The sequence below is a fragment of the Lethenteron reissneri genome, chromosome 41 (assembly GCF_015708825.2).
Source record: "Lethenteron reissneri isolate LAM-NWPU_2019-01 chromosome 41, ASM1570882v1, whole genome shotgun sequence".
Lineage (NCBI taxonomy): Eukaryota > Metazoa > Chordata > Hyperoartia > Petromyzontiformes > Petromyzontidae > Lethenteron > Lethenteron reissneri.
The window spans coordinates 7,333,305-7,349,371 of record NC_083819.1 but is presented as its reverse complement, the minus strand read 5'-3'; the positions used below and the strand labels follow the sequence as shown (position 1 = coordinate 7,349,371).

The 16,067-nt window shown below is 55.9% G+C and overlaps 1 protein-coding gene across 1 annotated transcript; it reads left to right on the top strand.

Moving 5' to 3' along the window:
- Nucleotides 1-5,026: 5,026 nt before the first annotated feature.
- On the top strand, nt 5,027-14,361 carry LOC133352721 (glycoprotein hormone beta-5-like). The gene is made up of 2 exons (XM_061568546.1): nt 5,027-5,370; nt 10,923-14,361. The coding sequence occupies exons 1-2, from the start codon at nt 5,038-5,040 to the stop codon at nt 11,109-11,111; spliced, it is 522 nt and encodes a 173-aa protein (XP_061424530.1). The 5' UTR covers nt 5,027-5,037; the 3' UTR covers nt 11,112-14,361.
- The last annotated feature ends 1,706 nt before the right edge of the window (nt 14,362-16,067 follow it).

Below are 16,067 nucleotides of genomic sequence, written 5' to 3'. Positions count from 1 at the left end.
TCATAATCATTACCACCATCGTCATCTAAATCACACTCATGACCACCATCATAATCACTTTAATCATAATCGTTACCACCACTATCATCATAATCACACTCATAACCACCATAATCACTTTAATCATACTCATTACCACCATCATCATCATAATCACACTCATGACCACCATCATTGTCACCTTCATCATAATCGTTACCACCACCATCATCATCATAATCACACTCATGACCACCATCATTGTCACCTTCATCATAATCGTTACCACCACCATCATCATCATAATCACACTCATAACCACCATCATCGCTTTAATCATAATCGTTACCACCATCATCATTATAATCACACTCATGACCACCATCATTGTCACCTTCATCATAATCACACTCATGACCACTATCATCATCACTTTCATCATAATCATTACCACCATCATCATCGCTCTGTGTGAGTTATTGTATGTTAACAGTGCATGGTGGCATTTGTGTGTTCATATGCGTGTGTGTGCGTGTGTGTAACTACTACGAATCGGGAGACCCGAGATCGATTCCCGCTCACAGCCAAAATTCGTGACGAATTCCTAAACCGGTCTGGGACCTCCCCTTGGTCACCTCAGCCTCAAATGAGTCTTGTATCTGGTATGGTGTGTAAAACATCTGCAATGTGGAGACAAAGGCGGACGAGCGTGCTTTGGACTTTGAAAACCCATCTCTATAAACTTCCCTCTTTAGTTTGGTCGGTTGCGCTGGTTTCGTTATTTTTAGTTTCCTGCATTTCATTGGGATCCTAGGATAGAATGCGAATTCTAAATTTGAATTATTATTATTATAGGTGCTCACTAACAGCGCTTGCTCCGACAGCCTCATCTGAACAGGGGATCTTTGTCCGTTTTGGCTATACACACGACGAGTGTGTGTATACACAAAGACAAAGATCACACACACGAGTGTGCGTATGTACGTGTGAATGTGTGTGTGTGTGTTACCTGTGTAGTCACGGGGCCCCTGGGCAGCACGCGAAAGTGATACGAGCAGCAGCGCGCTCACCAAACGACAACACTGCCCCCCCTCCCCCCATCACATTACAAGTTTCTATTTATGAGGGGAACCGACGGGCCGCGCGTCGTAGCCGGCCCGCTACGTCTTCATTTCTCACGAGCCGCGGCCACACGAGCTGGGCCCACGTGACAGACAATCATCCGAGGATCTTAGCCGCACTAACCAGGTGCTGGAGCGGGAATGTGTTCGCCCCGGCGACGACGACGACGACGCTGTGCCTCTAAGTGGATCTCGCCGAGCGGAACTCGCGAAAGCCACTTGCGCTGAGCCCGCCCGATGTTCACGCACCGCGCCGGATACTCATTTCAGGCTGAGCTGACACCGACAGGGGAAGGGGGCCTCACCTCGACATGGCCACTGATGTTGGTGATCGCACTGAGGGTGACGAAGATACAAAGGTCCCCCCGTGTAGCCAACACGGACTGTTGGGGCATGTGATGTTAACGAGGGTCTATGAAGGCAAGCATGGTACACGAGGCAGTGATTGGTCAAAACCGCGCCAGTCCGCCTTTGTCTCCCCAATCCTGATGTTTTACACACCGCACCAGGTACGCATTGAAGGCTGAGTCGAGATAGGGGAGGCCCAGGACCGGCTCAAATATTCGCCAGTGCTATCGGTCCTGAGCGGGAGTCGAACTCGGGTCGCCGGGTTCGTAGCGCAGTGCGCCAACCACATACACCACTGCTCCCCACACACACGAAGATCCTCCATTTAGCCTGTAACAGACTGTTAGCGCAAGTGCTGTTAGCGAGCACCTATGAAGGTCGGCATGGCACACGAGGGGGTGGGTGGCCAGCACCACGCCCGTCCGCCTTTGTCTCCCCAGTGACGATATTTACACGCCGCGCCAGATACTCATTTGAGGCTGAGTCGGCCTGGGGAGGCCCACAACCGGTTCAGATAATTGTCACTGATGTTGGCCGTGAGCGGGAATCGAACTCGGGTGGCCAGGTCCGAAGCGCAGCGCGCTAACCACCACCCTACCGTTCCCCACACACACCACACGCACACACGTGCACACACGTGCACACACACACAGCCTCGGAGTGAGGGGGTGACATCACCGCCTGCACTTCTCCCTCTCTTCTCTCTCACGCTCAGGTGTCGCCTTTCATTGCCGAGGGCGGGAGGGGGGTGACAAGGGAGTGAGGGGAGGTTCAAGTGAGTGGAGGAGGAGGTGGGTGTGTGGGGAGTGGGGTAGTGGATGGGGGGTAGTGGGTGGGGGAGTGGGGTAGTGGATGGGGGGGGGAGTGGGGTAGTGGATGGGGGGGGGGGTAGTGGTTGGGGGGGAAGTGGGGTAGTGGATCGGGGGGGGTGGGCGGAGTGGGGTAGTGGTTTGGGGGGGGTAGTGGATGGGGGGTGTGAGGAGTGGGGTAGTGGATGGGGGGGGTGGAGAGTGGGGTAGTGGATAGGGGGGGGGTAGTGGATGGGGGGGGGGAGTGGGGTAGTGGATGGGGGGTGTGGGAAGTGGGGTAGCGGATAGGGGGGGGAGTGGGGTAGTAGATGGGGGGGGGGGTGAGGAGTGGGGTAGTGGATGGGGGGGGAGGTAGTGGATGGGGGGGGGGGGTGGAGAGTGTGGTAGTGGATGGAGTGGGGTAGTGGACGGGGGGGGGTGTAGGCGGATGGTGGTAGTGTTTATAACGAGAAGCGCTCGGGTGCGGCAAGTCCAGCCGTGCACACCTCGGACCCGTGCGAGCGGTCGCCGGGGCAGCCCCCTGCCCTCCCCTGTGCCCTGCCGCGAGCCGCTCACGCGCCGCGCCGCGCCCGTTTAAAGAGCCATAAATCGTGGCGAGGACTCTAATCGGTGGGTGTCGCTCATGGCGAGGGATAGTGACGGGACAGCGGCGCGGAACGCCGTGGAAGTCACCGGGGGTTGACAGCTTCATCAGCAGCAGTAGTAGCAGCAGCAGCCCCGACCCCACGCGACGTTCAGCCACCGACGGGCAAAGTTGCCCCGAACGCGTTCGGATGTCGAAAGCTAAGCAGAGGGGGGTTGCTCCTGGTTAGTACGTTGGACGGGTTGACCGCCTGCACTGGGCGCTTCTTGCCCAGGTGTTGCAGGCGTGGGGGGTTGCGTGGGGGGGCCAGGAGATGGCGCTGCTGAGAGTCGCCCCCCTCCCCCCGCAGCCCACCGCTGTCCCCCCACCCCCGTACAGAGCGCGGTGCCGGGGCGCATGAAGCCAGCAGTCCTGTCCCGTGGGATTGGGCAGACATCCCCAATGTGTGCGAGACTCTCCCCCCAAAAAGTTTTAATCTTGAGACTCAACGAAGCTCTCGTGACTTTACAAAACTTGCTATTATTGTTCTTATCATCATTTAGACATCAGTGGCCGTGGTGGTGGTGGTTGTGGTGGTGGTGGTGAGAACAGCGTGTTCTTGCTTGTTTCTGCTGCGCAGCACCCGCGCGTGAACGCGGCACACGGAGGCGAGGGGGAGTCGGCGTGGACCCGGACCCCTCTTGCGGGGGCCACTGGGCGATCCCTGAGCGCCTCGAGAGAGCCGGCGCTGAGACCCCCCCTCCCACCGCCCCCCTACTGCCCCCCCCCCCTTCTCCCCACCCCGCTGAGCCACTTCAGAGCGCGAGGGGTCCCCCGGTGACCGCGGCTATTGACATCGCGGATCGTAAAAAGGTAAAGGCGCAGCCCTGCAATGTCTTGCTCACACCACTGCTGGTGGAAGGTCCTCCACCAGAGGAAGCTCAAGAGAGCCCCCCCCCCGGGAGTATTTGGCCTACTCTTCCGCGCTGGCTATAAATCACGGCGGCGGACGCGGGGTTTAAGAGAAGTTGACCATTGTTTAAACTGCAGAGAGCGATTCGTTGTCTGTCACGTGGAACGCGTACACACGTACACACGTACACACACGCGTACACACATCGCACACTCATATCGACATTCTATTTCGAATCAGCTATATTGACGCAGACTGCGTTAGTGGATGAGCGCGTCACGTGGGACGTGTTTAACAATCATCGGGTGCGTGCAGCGTGGAAGGATTTTTTTTGAATGGGGAGTAAATTGGAAAACGCGCGAAAATGCGTACCGGAGTTTGTATAAACCCTGGTTTTATAGCGACTATCATCAGCAAGAGTTTCATCATCAGCACACTCATTAGCATCATCATTCACACTTCATCATCATCCACACTTCAACATCATCATATATAATCCACCACAACCACGTACTCCACCAATACCATCATATACTCCACCATCAAGACCACCACCACCAACAACAACAACCCAAACTACGGAAGCATGACAAAACTGAATTTCCACCCGCGAGGTAGCCGCACTCCCCGTTAGCAAGGACGCGACCTGCACTCAGAATCTGTATCTGTAACTGGAGAAATCCGAGAAGCTATAAAGTAATTTTTTTTACAGATGCCGAGTAGGGGCGGGTCAAAAAGTTACAACGAACAATACAAGAACCCTGAGCCCCCCCCCCCCACCACCACCTCCAACCCACTCCCTTGGTTCGTGTTCATCTGTGGAACACAGTCGTGGGGAGTGAGGGAGTCGCGGCACGAGGGGGGGGGGGCAGCGTCACCTCAAGGTGGCGACGCGAGAGATGGACTCGGCGATAAAAGTGAAACCCGATAGGCCGCCGCCAGTGACTTCACCACCAGGGCCGAATTAAAGTTATGAAAACAAAGGAGCTCATTCAGGGCAATGGGTAAATAAATAAATGGCCCCTGTAGAGACGCCCCTTGCCGCTATTGGGGTGCGAGGTTGGTCCATTGACAAGACGTCCATTCATTCATCATTCGCTCACGCTCACGAATTCACGAACACATTCATTAAATCAGCCCCTCGAATCGCCACGCGTCGTTCACTCCTCACTCACGGATTGGCTCACTCTCTCACAATCATGAATTCGTTCCCTCCCTCCAGCCAGCAAAACCTTTTTGTTTAAATATATATAACACAGTACGATATGTCTTGAAGTTACTCACTCACCTCCACCGCGCGGCCAAATGATGGATGATGACTCGTTCCATCGCGGTCCCCTCCCACCTCCCGCAGCCATGCAGCTCGACTCCGGCTCCGGCTTGCGGGGCGCCTCGTTCCTGCTGGGCGTCGCCCTCGCCTGCTGCTGCTGCTGCCGCTGCTGCAGCTGCTCGGCCGTGCCGGGCGTCGTGGCGGGCGCCCTGCAGCAGCAGCAGCAGGGCGCGGCGACCCGCACACTGCGCCTCGACTCGTTCGTGGGCTGCGCCGTGCGGGAGTTCACGTTCGTGGCGCGCAAACCCGGCTGCCGCGGCGTGCGCGTCACCACGGACGCGTGCTGGGGACGCTGCCAGACATGGGAGGTGAGCAAGGGGCAGCTGTCTGTGTGTGTGTAGGGGCAGCTGTCTGTGTGTGTGCGGAGGGGCAGCTGTGTATGGAGGGGCAGCTGTGTGTGCGCGTGTGTAGGGGCAGCTGTATGTGTGTGTAGGGGCAGCTGTCTGTGTGTGTGCGGAGGGGCAGCTGTGTATGGAGGGGCAGCTGTGTGTGCGCGTGTGGAGGGGCAGCTGTATATGTGTGTAGGGGCAGCTGTATTTGTGAAGGGCACCTGTGTGTGTGGAGAGAGGTAGCTGTGTGTGTGTGGAGTGGCAGCTGTATGTGGAAGGGCAGCTGTGTGTGCGCGTGTGGAGGTGCAGCTGTGTGTGTAAGTTGCAGCTGTATTTGTGAAGGGCACCTGTGTGTGTGTGTGGAGGGGCAGCTGTCTGTGTGTGTGCGGAGGGGCAGCTGTGTGCGGAGGGGCAGTTGTCTGTATGTGTGAAGGGCACCTGTGTGTGTGTGGAGGGGCAGCTGTCTGTGTGTGGAGTGGCAGCTGTGCGTGTTGAGCGGTAGTGTATCGGTTCGCGCGCTGCTTTACGAACCTAGAGACCCAGGTTCGATTCCCGCTCACGGCCCACACCAGTAACGTGATACGAATCGGTCCTGGGCCTCCTGCGGGTCAAGTCAGCTTCAAACGAGTACCTGGTGCGATGTGTAAGGAGACAAAGGCAGCCGGGCGTGGTGTTGGCCACCCACCCCCTCGTGTGCCGTGCAGGCCTTCATAGGTGCTACTCGCTAACAGCATTTGTCCCAGCAGTTTGTTTAGTCCAGTTGTTCTCAACCTTCACTGCAGCCTTTGCACACCTTTGGTTCTCAATCATAATTAATTTAATATTTTTTTTTATAAATACAGAGGGGTTTAATGAAACAAAATCGTTGTATTTACGTGCCCGTGCTAAATTTGTCTCGCACCTCCAGAGAGGGCATCTCGCGCCCCCATGGGGAGCGAGCACCCCAGGTGAAGACACCACTTTTTAGGCTCCACGGGGGATCTTTGTCTGCTGCTGCTGTGTGTAGAGCGGCGGGGTTCATAGCGCCGTGCAGTCACCGCTGCCCCACACCACATCGCGACGCAGATATAACACTGGTCAACACACTTTTTCTGGCATAAGGTATTCCAACGGTTTTAAGGTAATTTTGGGGTGCTGATTCAAAATCTGGCATCAGTTTTTATCTACCACATCAGGTTTTTGAGATATCAAATATTGCATTTTCAATAAAAACTGCAGAAGAAAAATATTAAATAAATGTGGATATCTACATAAAATTATATTATAAACACACTATCCTAAAAATACAGCACCATATTTTAACACTAAAGCAGTCACTGACTCGCAACAACTTGCAATCATAAGTGACAGAGTTAATTTCGGGTAAAATCAATGAAAATTGGGTATGCCGATAGCATAAAATAAGATGTGATAGAGCAAATCTGAGATCAGATTTGGAATCAGCACCCTGAAATTAGTCTAAAACAGCCGCAAAAGTCCAGTGTTATCCACTCCGTCTATACCGGCCGCGTGGTGGTGGCAATGCGCGCTACAATTCGGCGCTGTGGAGGCAGCAGCAGCAGCGAGAGTTGATGGATCACCGCACACGCGTTGGACCCCCCCACCCGGTCTGTCGATACGGGGTTCAGAGTTGCTCCACTGGAGCAGCGTCGGGGTTTCTCCTGGCGCTTTGGTTTCGTCAACCACGTGTAAACATTGAGAGGCGGAAAACATCTGAGTGTATAGGGGACAGCAGAGCTTCGGTAATTGTTGATATCGCCGGTCCACCGCGTGGCTGCTGCGGCTTTCTCTCTCGTCTGTGGTTCATCCTCGCCTCCCTCTCTCTCTCGCTTTACGAGAGCGAGCCGATACCGTGCGGTTGGGCATCGCTATTACTCTGATCGTTATAACTGCGGCAGAAGAGGATGGACGAATGGGCGAGGAGTGAACGCGAACAGCTTTCCCGGACACCCGCGGTCTGCGCGAATCCTGCTAGAGCACAAACAAACGGCGCGTTGAGATGGAAAAGTTGGCGAACATAATTCAAAACTTCACGGCAAGATCCCAGAGACGAAATGAGAACACGGAAGGGGAGATGTCCCGCATCCTTTGTAGATGCTTGGTTCACGAGTGCGCACAATACGATCGTACGCGATGGTGTCTAGATTGCCCGAGCGGTGTGGGATACACTGCACGTAACACGCTCTATGCAATCTCTTTGATCGCACCGCAGCCAATGTAACCAACCCCGACTCCGCTGCAGGCTTCACCCCCCTCCCTCCTTCCTTCTCGCAGCCCCCCCATTCCCCACCACCACCACCAACCCTCACCAGTCCCCTCCAGCGCCGACGCAGTTACACCGCCTGCACACGCGATGGATACGCCACTGCGACCACCAATGTTGATTGCGAATTAATTGCGTCCGGAGAACAATTAAGATAACGACGCGATGGGGCATTAACATCAAAATGTTGTCGACTGTGCAGGGAGCTGGCACGGTGGTGCAATGGTGACCACACTGAAATTGACATCCAGAGGTGCGCCGGTTCGATTGCACGACCCGGCGCGGCATTTGTAATCAAGTGGGCAAGCGTCTCAAATTCACCCGCCTATGTTCACGCAGAAGTATAAATGGGTGCAACCTCGGTTAGTCGAAGGGCAGGTGGAGAGTGGTGGGGTAGAGCGTGGGTGCTCCCACCTCATCCAAGTCGTCTGGCAAAGCGTGGAAGCGTAGACAAAGCTACTCTCAAGTGGGGCCCTCTGTAGCTCTCTCTCTCGTGGGGAAACTCTTCCGCCAGCAGTGGCTCGTGGAAAGCAGTTGCAGGGCTGCGCCTTTACCGGAGGGGGGGTGGAACACGCGGCCCAGAGATCAACAAGGCAGCGACACACACGCCGTGTCCACAGCACGCGGATCCAAAACAACAGACTGTATGTGCAGGCTCGTGCACATGGGAAGTTCAATCCGCAATAAAGACGATAAATCCTCAATTCACTCGCCCCTATCAACCTCTCTCCCTTCTCATCTCACTCTACTGCCCTCTCGTCTCACGCTATTCCCCTCCACGCACTCTCCTACCTCTCCCCTCTCGACTCACTCTCCTCCCCTAAACTCACTCTCCTACCTCCCCCATCTCGTTCCACCTACTCCCCTCCACGCACTCTCCTACCTCTCCCATCTCGTCCCACCTACTCCCCTCCACGCACTCTCCTACCTCTCCCCTCTCGACTCACTCTTCTCCCCTCCACGCACTCTCCTACCTCTCCCATCTGGGCTCACTCTACTACCCTCCACACACTCTCCTACCTCTCCCATCTCGTCCCACCTACTCCCCTCCACGCACTCTTCTACCTCTCACATCTAGTCACACCTAATTCCCTCCACGCACTCTCCTACCTCTCCGATCTCGTCCCACCTACTCCCCTCCACTCACTCTCCTACCTCTCCCATCTCATCCCACCTACTCCCCTCCACGCACTCTCCTACCTCTCCCCTCTCGAGTCACTCTACTCCCCTCCACTCACTCTTCTACCTCTCCCATCTCATCCCACCTACTCCCCTCCACGCACTCTCCTACCTCTCCCCTCTCGACTCATTCTACTCCCCTCCACGCACTCTCCTACCTCTCCCCTCTCGAGCCACTCTACTCCCCTCCACTCACTCTCCTACCTCTCCCATCTCGTCCCACCTACTCCCCTCCACTCACTCTCCTACCTCTCCCCTCTCGACTCACTCTACTCCCCTCCACTCACTCTCCTACCTCTCCCATCTCGTCCCACCTACTCCCCTCCACTCACTCTCCTACCTCTCCCTTCTGGACTCACTCTACTCCCCTCCACGCACTCTTCTACCTCTCCCATCTCGTCCCACCTAATCCCCTCCACGCACTCTCCTACCTCTCCCCTCTCGAGTCACTCTACTCCCCTCCACTCACTCTCCTACCTCTCCCATCTCGTCCCACCTACTCCCCTCCACGCACTCTTCTACCTCTCCCATCTCATCCCACCTACTCCCCTCCACGCACTCTCCTACCTCTCCCCTCTCGACTCATTCTACTCCCCTCCACGCACTCTCCTACCTCCCTCTCGAGCCACTCTACTCCCCTCCACTCACTCTCCTACCTCTCCCATCTCGTCCCACCTACTCCCCTCCACTCACTCTCCTACTTCTCCCCTCTGGACTCACTCTACTACCCTCCACGCACTCTCTACCTCTCCCATCTCGTCCCACCTACTCCCCTCCACTCACTCTCCTACCTCTCCCCTCTCGACTCACTCGACTCCCCTCCACGCATTCTCCTACCTCTCCCATCTCGTCCCGCCTACTCCCCTCCACTCACTCTCCTACCTCTCGTCTCACTCTACTCCACTCCAGCAACCAAGGCTTTCCGTTGTCGCCTCCTGTCAACCGTGCTATCGACTCTCTGCCCCCCATTCAAGTTCAGGCTCAATACCTCTTTATACCTCTGCCTGTGACTGAACCTTTTTTGCCTATTCACAGCCGTGAACAGGCAAAATAGGCACATGTCAAATGTGGTTGCATTGTGGACGCTGTATAAATCCACGTCGTATTGTGTCACGGTAGAAGTGAGAGTGAGATCAGGCAAAGAATCGCGGGAGCAGATTTAACAGATTATGGGATAGGTTGTATCAACGAGGTGACGTGAATCTGGGAATACATCTGAGAGACGCCAGTGATGCAGTAATCCCAGTGATGCATGGCAGGAAACCAAGGGGCTTTACAGCGCCCAGCGAGAACCGGTCTCGATATTACTCGCGAAAATAAATCGTTCCCATGAAAACCTCGAATTACAGTGACAAATTGGAATTCCCCCCACTCCCACCACCACCCTCCTCCACGGTCTCGTTTCCAAAGTTCGTGCCCCGCTTACTCGCTTCAGTAAACGCGTAAATAGACTCGTATCTATTGTAACTTCACCCGTGCTGGTGGTTGCTGGCCGCTTGGCACTTTAACACCACCTATTTCGCCGCGCGCGTTTCCAATTCGTCGCGATCGCTTAGACTCTTAGAGCCTTAAATTATCCGAAACAATGATCGCATATCATCTCGTTAGCCCAGGCCAGCCCAGCAGGGGGCAGTCTGAGATAGCGCAGGCGAGGCCAGCGCTGCACTGCCGAGGAATGATGATGACGACGTTCAGCTCGCGAGACACCGAAACATCGTGCGCGTTGCTCGTAGTTATCTGCGTGCCGTGCCCCGCGTGTCCCTTGCGTCCCATGGCCGTGCGCTCCCCTATCCACTACGTCTCCCGTGTGCACCATGTCGCGTGTGTCCCGTGTCCCTTTAAATCCCGTGTCCCTATAAGTCCCGTGTGCCCCGCGTGTCCGTTGCGTCCCTTGCCCACTGCCCCGTGGCCCTCACGCCCCCCCGCCTCCTCCCTCCGCCCCCCATCCCGTGTGTCCCGTGTCCCTTTAAGTCCCGTGTGTCCCGTGTGCCCCGCGTGTCCGTTGCGTCTCTTGCCCACTGCCCCGTGGCACTCACGCCCCCCCCCCCCCTGCCTCCTCCCCCCGCCCCCCATCGCGCGTGTCCCGCAGAAGCCCACGCTGGAGCCCCCGCACGTGGAGGCGCACCACCGCGTGTGCTCCTACAACGAGACGCGCGCGGGCAGCGTGCGCCTCCCGGGCTGCGCGCCCCACGTGGACCCCGTGTTCAGCTTCCCCGTGGCGCTCAGCTGCGTCTGCAAGATGTGCTCCACGGACGACACCGAGTGCGAGACCTACTGACGCTGCCGCTGCCGTTGGCGCCGCGGTGGCGAGCCACTGCTGAACGAGGGCCCTCTCCGGCGCCGTGCGTCTCTACTCGTCACGGGGGGTTGCCCGTGACGGCGGCCAGACGTGGGAGCGTAGAATCGCAGTACAACAATGGATGTTGTTGTCGTTGTTGTTGCTGCACTGACCTTTTGCTGCCGACAACATAGCCCCGTGGTCGTCCGTGACTACCGTGTGTTGCGCACGGTGGACACCCATCCAAGTATCACCCCGGCTCAACCCCTGCTTAGCATCCGAGATCTGACGAGATCGGACGCATTACGGGTGAGCTGGTCACGGGCCAAAGCCCTTGGTGGACCCATGGGAGCCTCATTTTGTCTCAAGACTCTTTATCGGGATGGTCCTGCTACATTGGATGTTTGGTCAATTCCGTACTTAACGAGAGTTCGGCATCGCGTGGCGAGGACAACTTTCTATATAGGGCCGCACAGATGCATTCTAGAACGTATCGCTATACAGCCATCTCCAGGTTGCCTCGCAGGCCAAACCTGCAACGCCTGCTACTCCCAGGTGTTTTCCCATCCCAGGACGAATCGGGCTCACCACGCGAGATCTCGCGAGGTCGGGGCGCACGAAGAGCGATCTGGTCGCGCAGAGGAGCTGGAACTGACACGGGAAGGGGGGGGAGCGGCGGCGAGGGGCCACGTGGACCGAAGAAGCGCGCGTGGGAATCTTTGAGCCGAAACGCCGCGACGTGCTGCTGTGCTAGACGGGAGATGGTTTCAGAGGGACGGGAGAGAGAGAGAGAGCGAGAGCGATGGGAGAGCGCGCGACACGGGATGCGAGGGCGATGAGCGAGACAGCGAGGATGTAAATTATTGGCGACGCGTTAATGAGAGGAGCCACTCTCGATCACCCCCCCGCCCTCTCCCCTACGGCGCCTCCTTCTCCACAAACACTCCCCCCCACCCCCATCCATCCATCGGGGGGTACGGGACTGAACGAGCGAAGATGCTCGAAGCCAGGCAGGCGGCAAGGTGAGGTCACCCGAGATCAGGCGGTCAGGGTCAAGGTCAACCGGTCACGGTCACCTGCCCAAGGTTGACACCTGGGACCAAAACGGATTCCCTTGTTGTTTTGAAGTTACATAAATGAATTAGCAATAATAATTATAATAAAATACCGCCCTTTGTCCATCCACTGCTGAGTGAAGGCCTACCGCACGTCGTCTCGATCGCAGAGGTTGTTTGACCATACTTCACCCGCGCTGGTCAGTGCGGGTTTCACGAATGGAGGGGGCCCAGGACAGGTACGGATAAATCAGTTCGACGCTGCTACTGTCCCCGTAGCCGGAAACCAAACGCGGTGTGACGGATTTGCAGCGCAGCGCGCTCACCTCCGCGCCTCCACTCCACAACGAGAGGGCTTCAGGAGAGAGAGTTAGTGTCGTCTTGCTGTTCCTCGTCCGTTGAAAGAGCGCAGACGACAGTGGCTTACTGCACGGTCTCTGTCTAGCTCTATGAGTCGCTGTGTGTCTCTGTAGGATTACTGTATGGCTCACAGTTGGGGCAGCATGGACAAAGTCGCACTGCCGTGGCTTGTGCCCTTTAATTTCCCTTTGATGAATGAGATGTGCGTATCGGCCCGGCGATGTTCTCATGCGGTTGATGGTTATACACCCTCAGCGTCTTCGATGAGGTGGAGGAGTGTGCAAGCCTGGAGGAGGAGCGATATTTTCTAAAAATAAGTTAAGCAAATGACTTCACTCGTCATCCTTGCAGGAATGAAATTGTCCTGTTCTCGCGATCGCTGCGTGCTCAACACATTCGTCTAAACGAGAGTTTATATTAAAACAAAACAAAGACGCGCAACAATCTTGCGCCGCGTCTGCGTTTCGTGTGCCTTTAAACGTGGCGTCGATATTTTGTTTCTTCTTCAACCCGATGTGTTGACAAAGCCAACGAAACTTTCGCTCGAATGCATTCTCGGTGACGCCGGGGATCGCTCACTTCGCCGTGGAACTCGGTGACCTCAGTTCGATTCCCGTCCCCCAGGACCGGTTCAACAAACACAAATAGGGACGTATCAAGTCTGAATAATCGTGAATAGCCCATTGAGTCTCTCTCGCCCCCCTATTGGGTCTGCATTTCCCTTGTCTCATCTCACCACGTATCTTGTCTAGTCTGCATCTGTTGTCTAAACTGTAGCTCTCGCATCTCACCAGCGCTGTTCCATCTGCATCTCGCTTCTATCAGCTCACGACATCTCCACATCTTTGTCTTGACAATTAAGCAAATTAGTTGGCGCTTTTGCGTTGGCAGTGGTGCACAAGCACATTGGGCGACGTTTCGGGCAACGGCCCTTGGTCCTTGTACACATATCTTGTCAATATCTCTTCTCACACCTCACTCGGAGTTTTTGGGCGGTACAGCACCCCAGCGACTCCCCCCTTACCCCCCCCCCCCCCACTTCTGCCTCACCCCCCTCCCTCACCCCCCTCCCTCACCCCCCCCTCACCCCCACTGCTGAACAGCACTGAAACAGCTGCACGTGACCGTGCCCCTGTAGGCTAATGATCCTCGCCTTGTATTAAATTGTGATATACTGTACGTAGCATATATTATATACTGTATGGAGACTATATTAACCCGGCTCTTTTTGTGAAAGTGAGCCCACGCCTGTTTGTACATTTGCTGTTGTTGTTGTTTTAAATAAAGGAGTAAGACCAAGATCCCACGCATAGCCGACACAGACTGTTGGAGGAATTGCTGTTAGCGAGCGCCGAATTCATGTCGGCACAACACACGAAGGGGTGGGTGGGCCAGCACCACGCCTGGCCGCCTTTGTCTCCCCGGTGCCCATGTCCACACACCGCACCAGGCACTCGTTTAAAGCTGAGTTGACCTTGGCGGATGGCCTACGACCGGTTCAGATATTTCTCACCGACGTTGGCTGTGAGCGAGAATCGAGGTCGGGTCGCCGGGTTCGTAGCTCAGTGCGCTAACCACTGCGCCACCGCTCTAAAGGAGCGAACACAACGCCGCTTGGGGCGAGTACGGGCGCGGCTAAGATTGCCAGAGAGCGGTGGTGCAGCGGTTAGCGCACTGCACGGCCAAATCATTAATGAGTGTGTACTTCAAATGTGTGATTTACTGTATGTGCGAGGGGGAAACACTTTATCCCGTACAGATTGAACAAGTGGAGTCCACATTTTTATGTACCGTAAACCGCTTTCTCATCGCGGGCCACTGGATGGGAGTTTCACGGCATTCTTGTGATGACCCACCAACCCTCGCTGCCTCAACAGCGCGAGATTGCAGGCCACGTGCGAAGCCACCACCGCTCGGCTCACGACGATGGTGATGGTCATGATGATGTTGACAGCGGTGATGATGATGATGTTGAAAACGACGGTGATTATATTTGAAACGATGAACGTATGGACAGCTTCGCCCACCGCGAAAGGAAACTTCCTCCACTCGTCGTCATCACAACCTTCATCGTCGTCATCATCATCATCCTCCTCCTCATCACCCCCCTCCTCGGACCCAGCAGAGGGGGCAACTGAGCCCCCCCCTCTCCCCCGACCCTCCACATCGCCGTCTGCGCCATCGCGATTGGAGTGCGATGCCATTAATTGAAGTAAACACGTGATGAATTAAAGTGGAGTTGATGCTGTGTCTTGAGTTAATCTAAGTGAATTCGTGATGAATGAAGGCGCCCAGGCCGCGCGGGATCGAGTCCAGGGTTTGCTGAAACCCCTTTTTACCGACGGTCTCTACTGGCCCCCCGTCATAAGAATGTGGAATTTCCACCAACGGCTCAGCAGTGCCGCTGAGCACCGAACCGTTTCGTTTGCGTTCCGTGGTGACTTTGATGGTGTCTCTTCTAATCCCCTTCTGATTGCGCTCTCGGCGTCGTGCCTCGCGATGCAGACGTTGCCGCTCGTAGCCGTAGCGGTTAAGCAGTGCACCACCCTGTGTTGAGGAACATACGGCCCCGGGAAGGTGAAGTCTCCATCGGAAGAACTGCCCCTGAAGTCCCTTGACTCGGCCCCTTCGTCCACACTCGGGGCGCTGCGCATTTCTAACTCGAACTTACTTGCGTGGAGGAAAAACAAAAATAATAATCGCCTCGTTCCTCCGACGTCATCCTGAAGGCGCAATCGGTGTCACCTCCAGAGATGAGCGAATCCATTTGGAACTCTCGCCCAGCCGATGCAGTTGCTGCTTTGCCGCGCGGAGACTGGCGACTCGCCCCGCGTCGAGATGTCGGTTTAGACCACGAAGCGGGTGACACCCGGATTCGAACCCGGGTGCTCAGCTGTTCCAGCTGTAGCAATTATGAACCACCCCCCCCCCCCCGTGAGGTGCGTGTCCACCGCTGCCAATGAGAGTAGAGCATCGCCCACTGCCGGAGCTTATTATATTTATGTAAAAATTAATTATTCTCATTTATTTATCCAGGAGAGCCACAGTGAGTCGTGGGACTATTTTTCAAAAGGGTCCAGCGAGAGCGGCGTTTTTATTCGTGAGATTGTTTTCAGCCAATTCACGATGCGCTGTGTTTATTTGCCACGTGGGAGGCGGAAACCGGAGCACGCGGAGAAACCCCACGCTTTGCTGCGAGGGCACAACGCCCTGTCCTCGTACAGATGGCAACAGATGGCGATTAGTCCACTTGGTGTTTCGCCTCTTGCTGGCGAGCCAGGGTATAGCACCTCTTCCACGACCCCCACGGGAAGGGAGTTTCGCTACGTCTTGGTGTGGCAATCCACCACCAACCCTCGCTGCGCTGGAGGATCACAGACCACGTGCACAACCACGTGACAGAGCGGTGGAGCAAAGGGCGCCACCACCAACTCTGCCACCCAAGATCGATTCCCGGCCACGGCTTAGATCAGTGGTGGGTGATACCTGAGCAAGTGCTGCCCCACTCCCCACCACGCCGGCTCCAACCTCTAATGCCCCC

Bases quoted from the DNA above. Each gene is read 5' to 3' on its own strand.
- LOC133352721 (XM_061568546.1), top strand. From the start codon at position 5,038: ATGATGGATGATGACTCGTTCCATCGCGGTCCCCTCCCACCTCCCGCA. The intron at 5,371-10,922 runs GTGAGCAAGGGG...CGTGTCCCGCAG, and splicing joins GACGCTGCCAGACATGGGAG to AAGCCCACGCTGGAGCCCCC.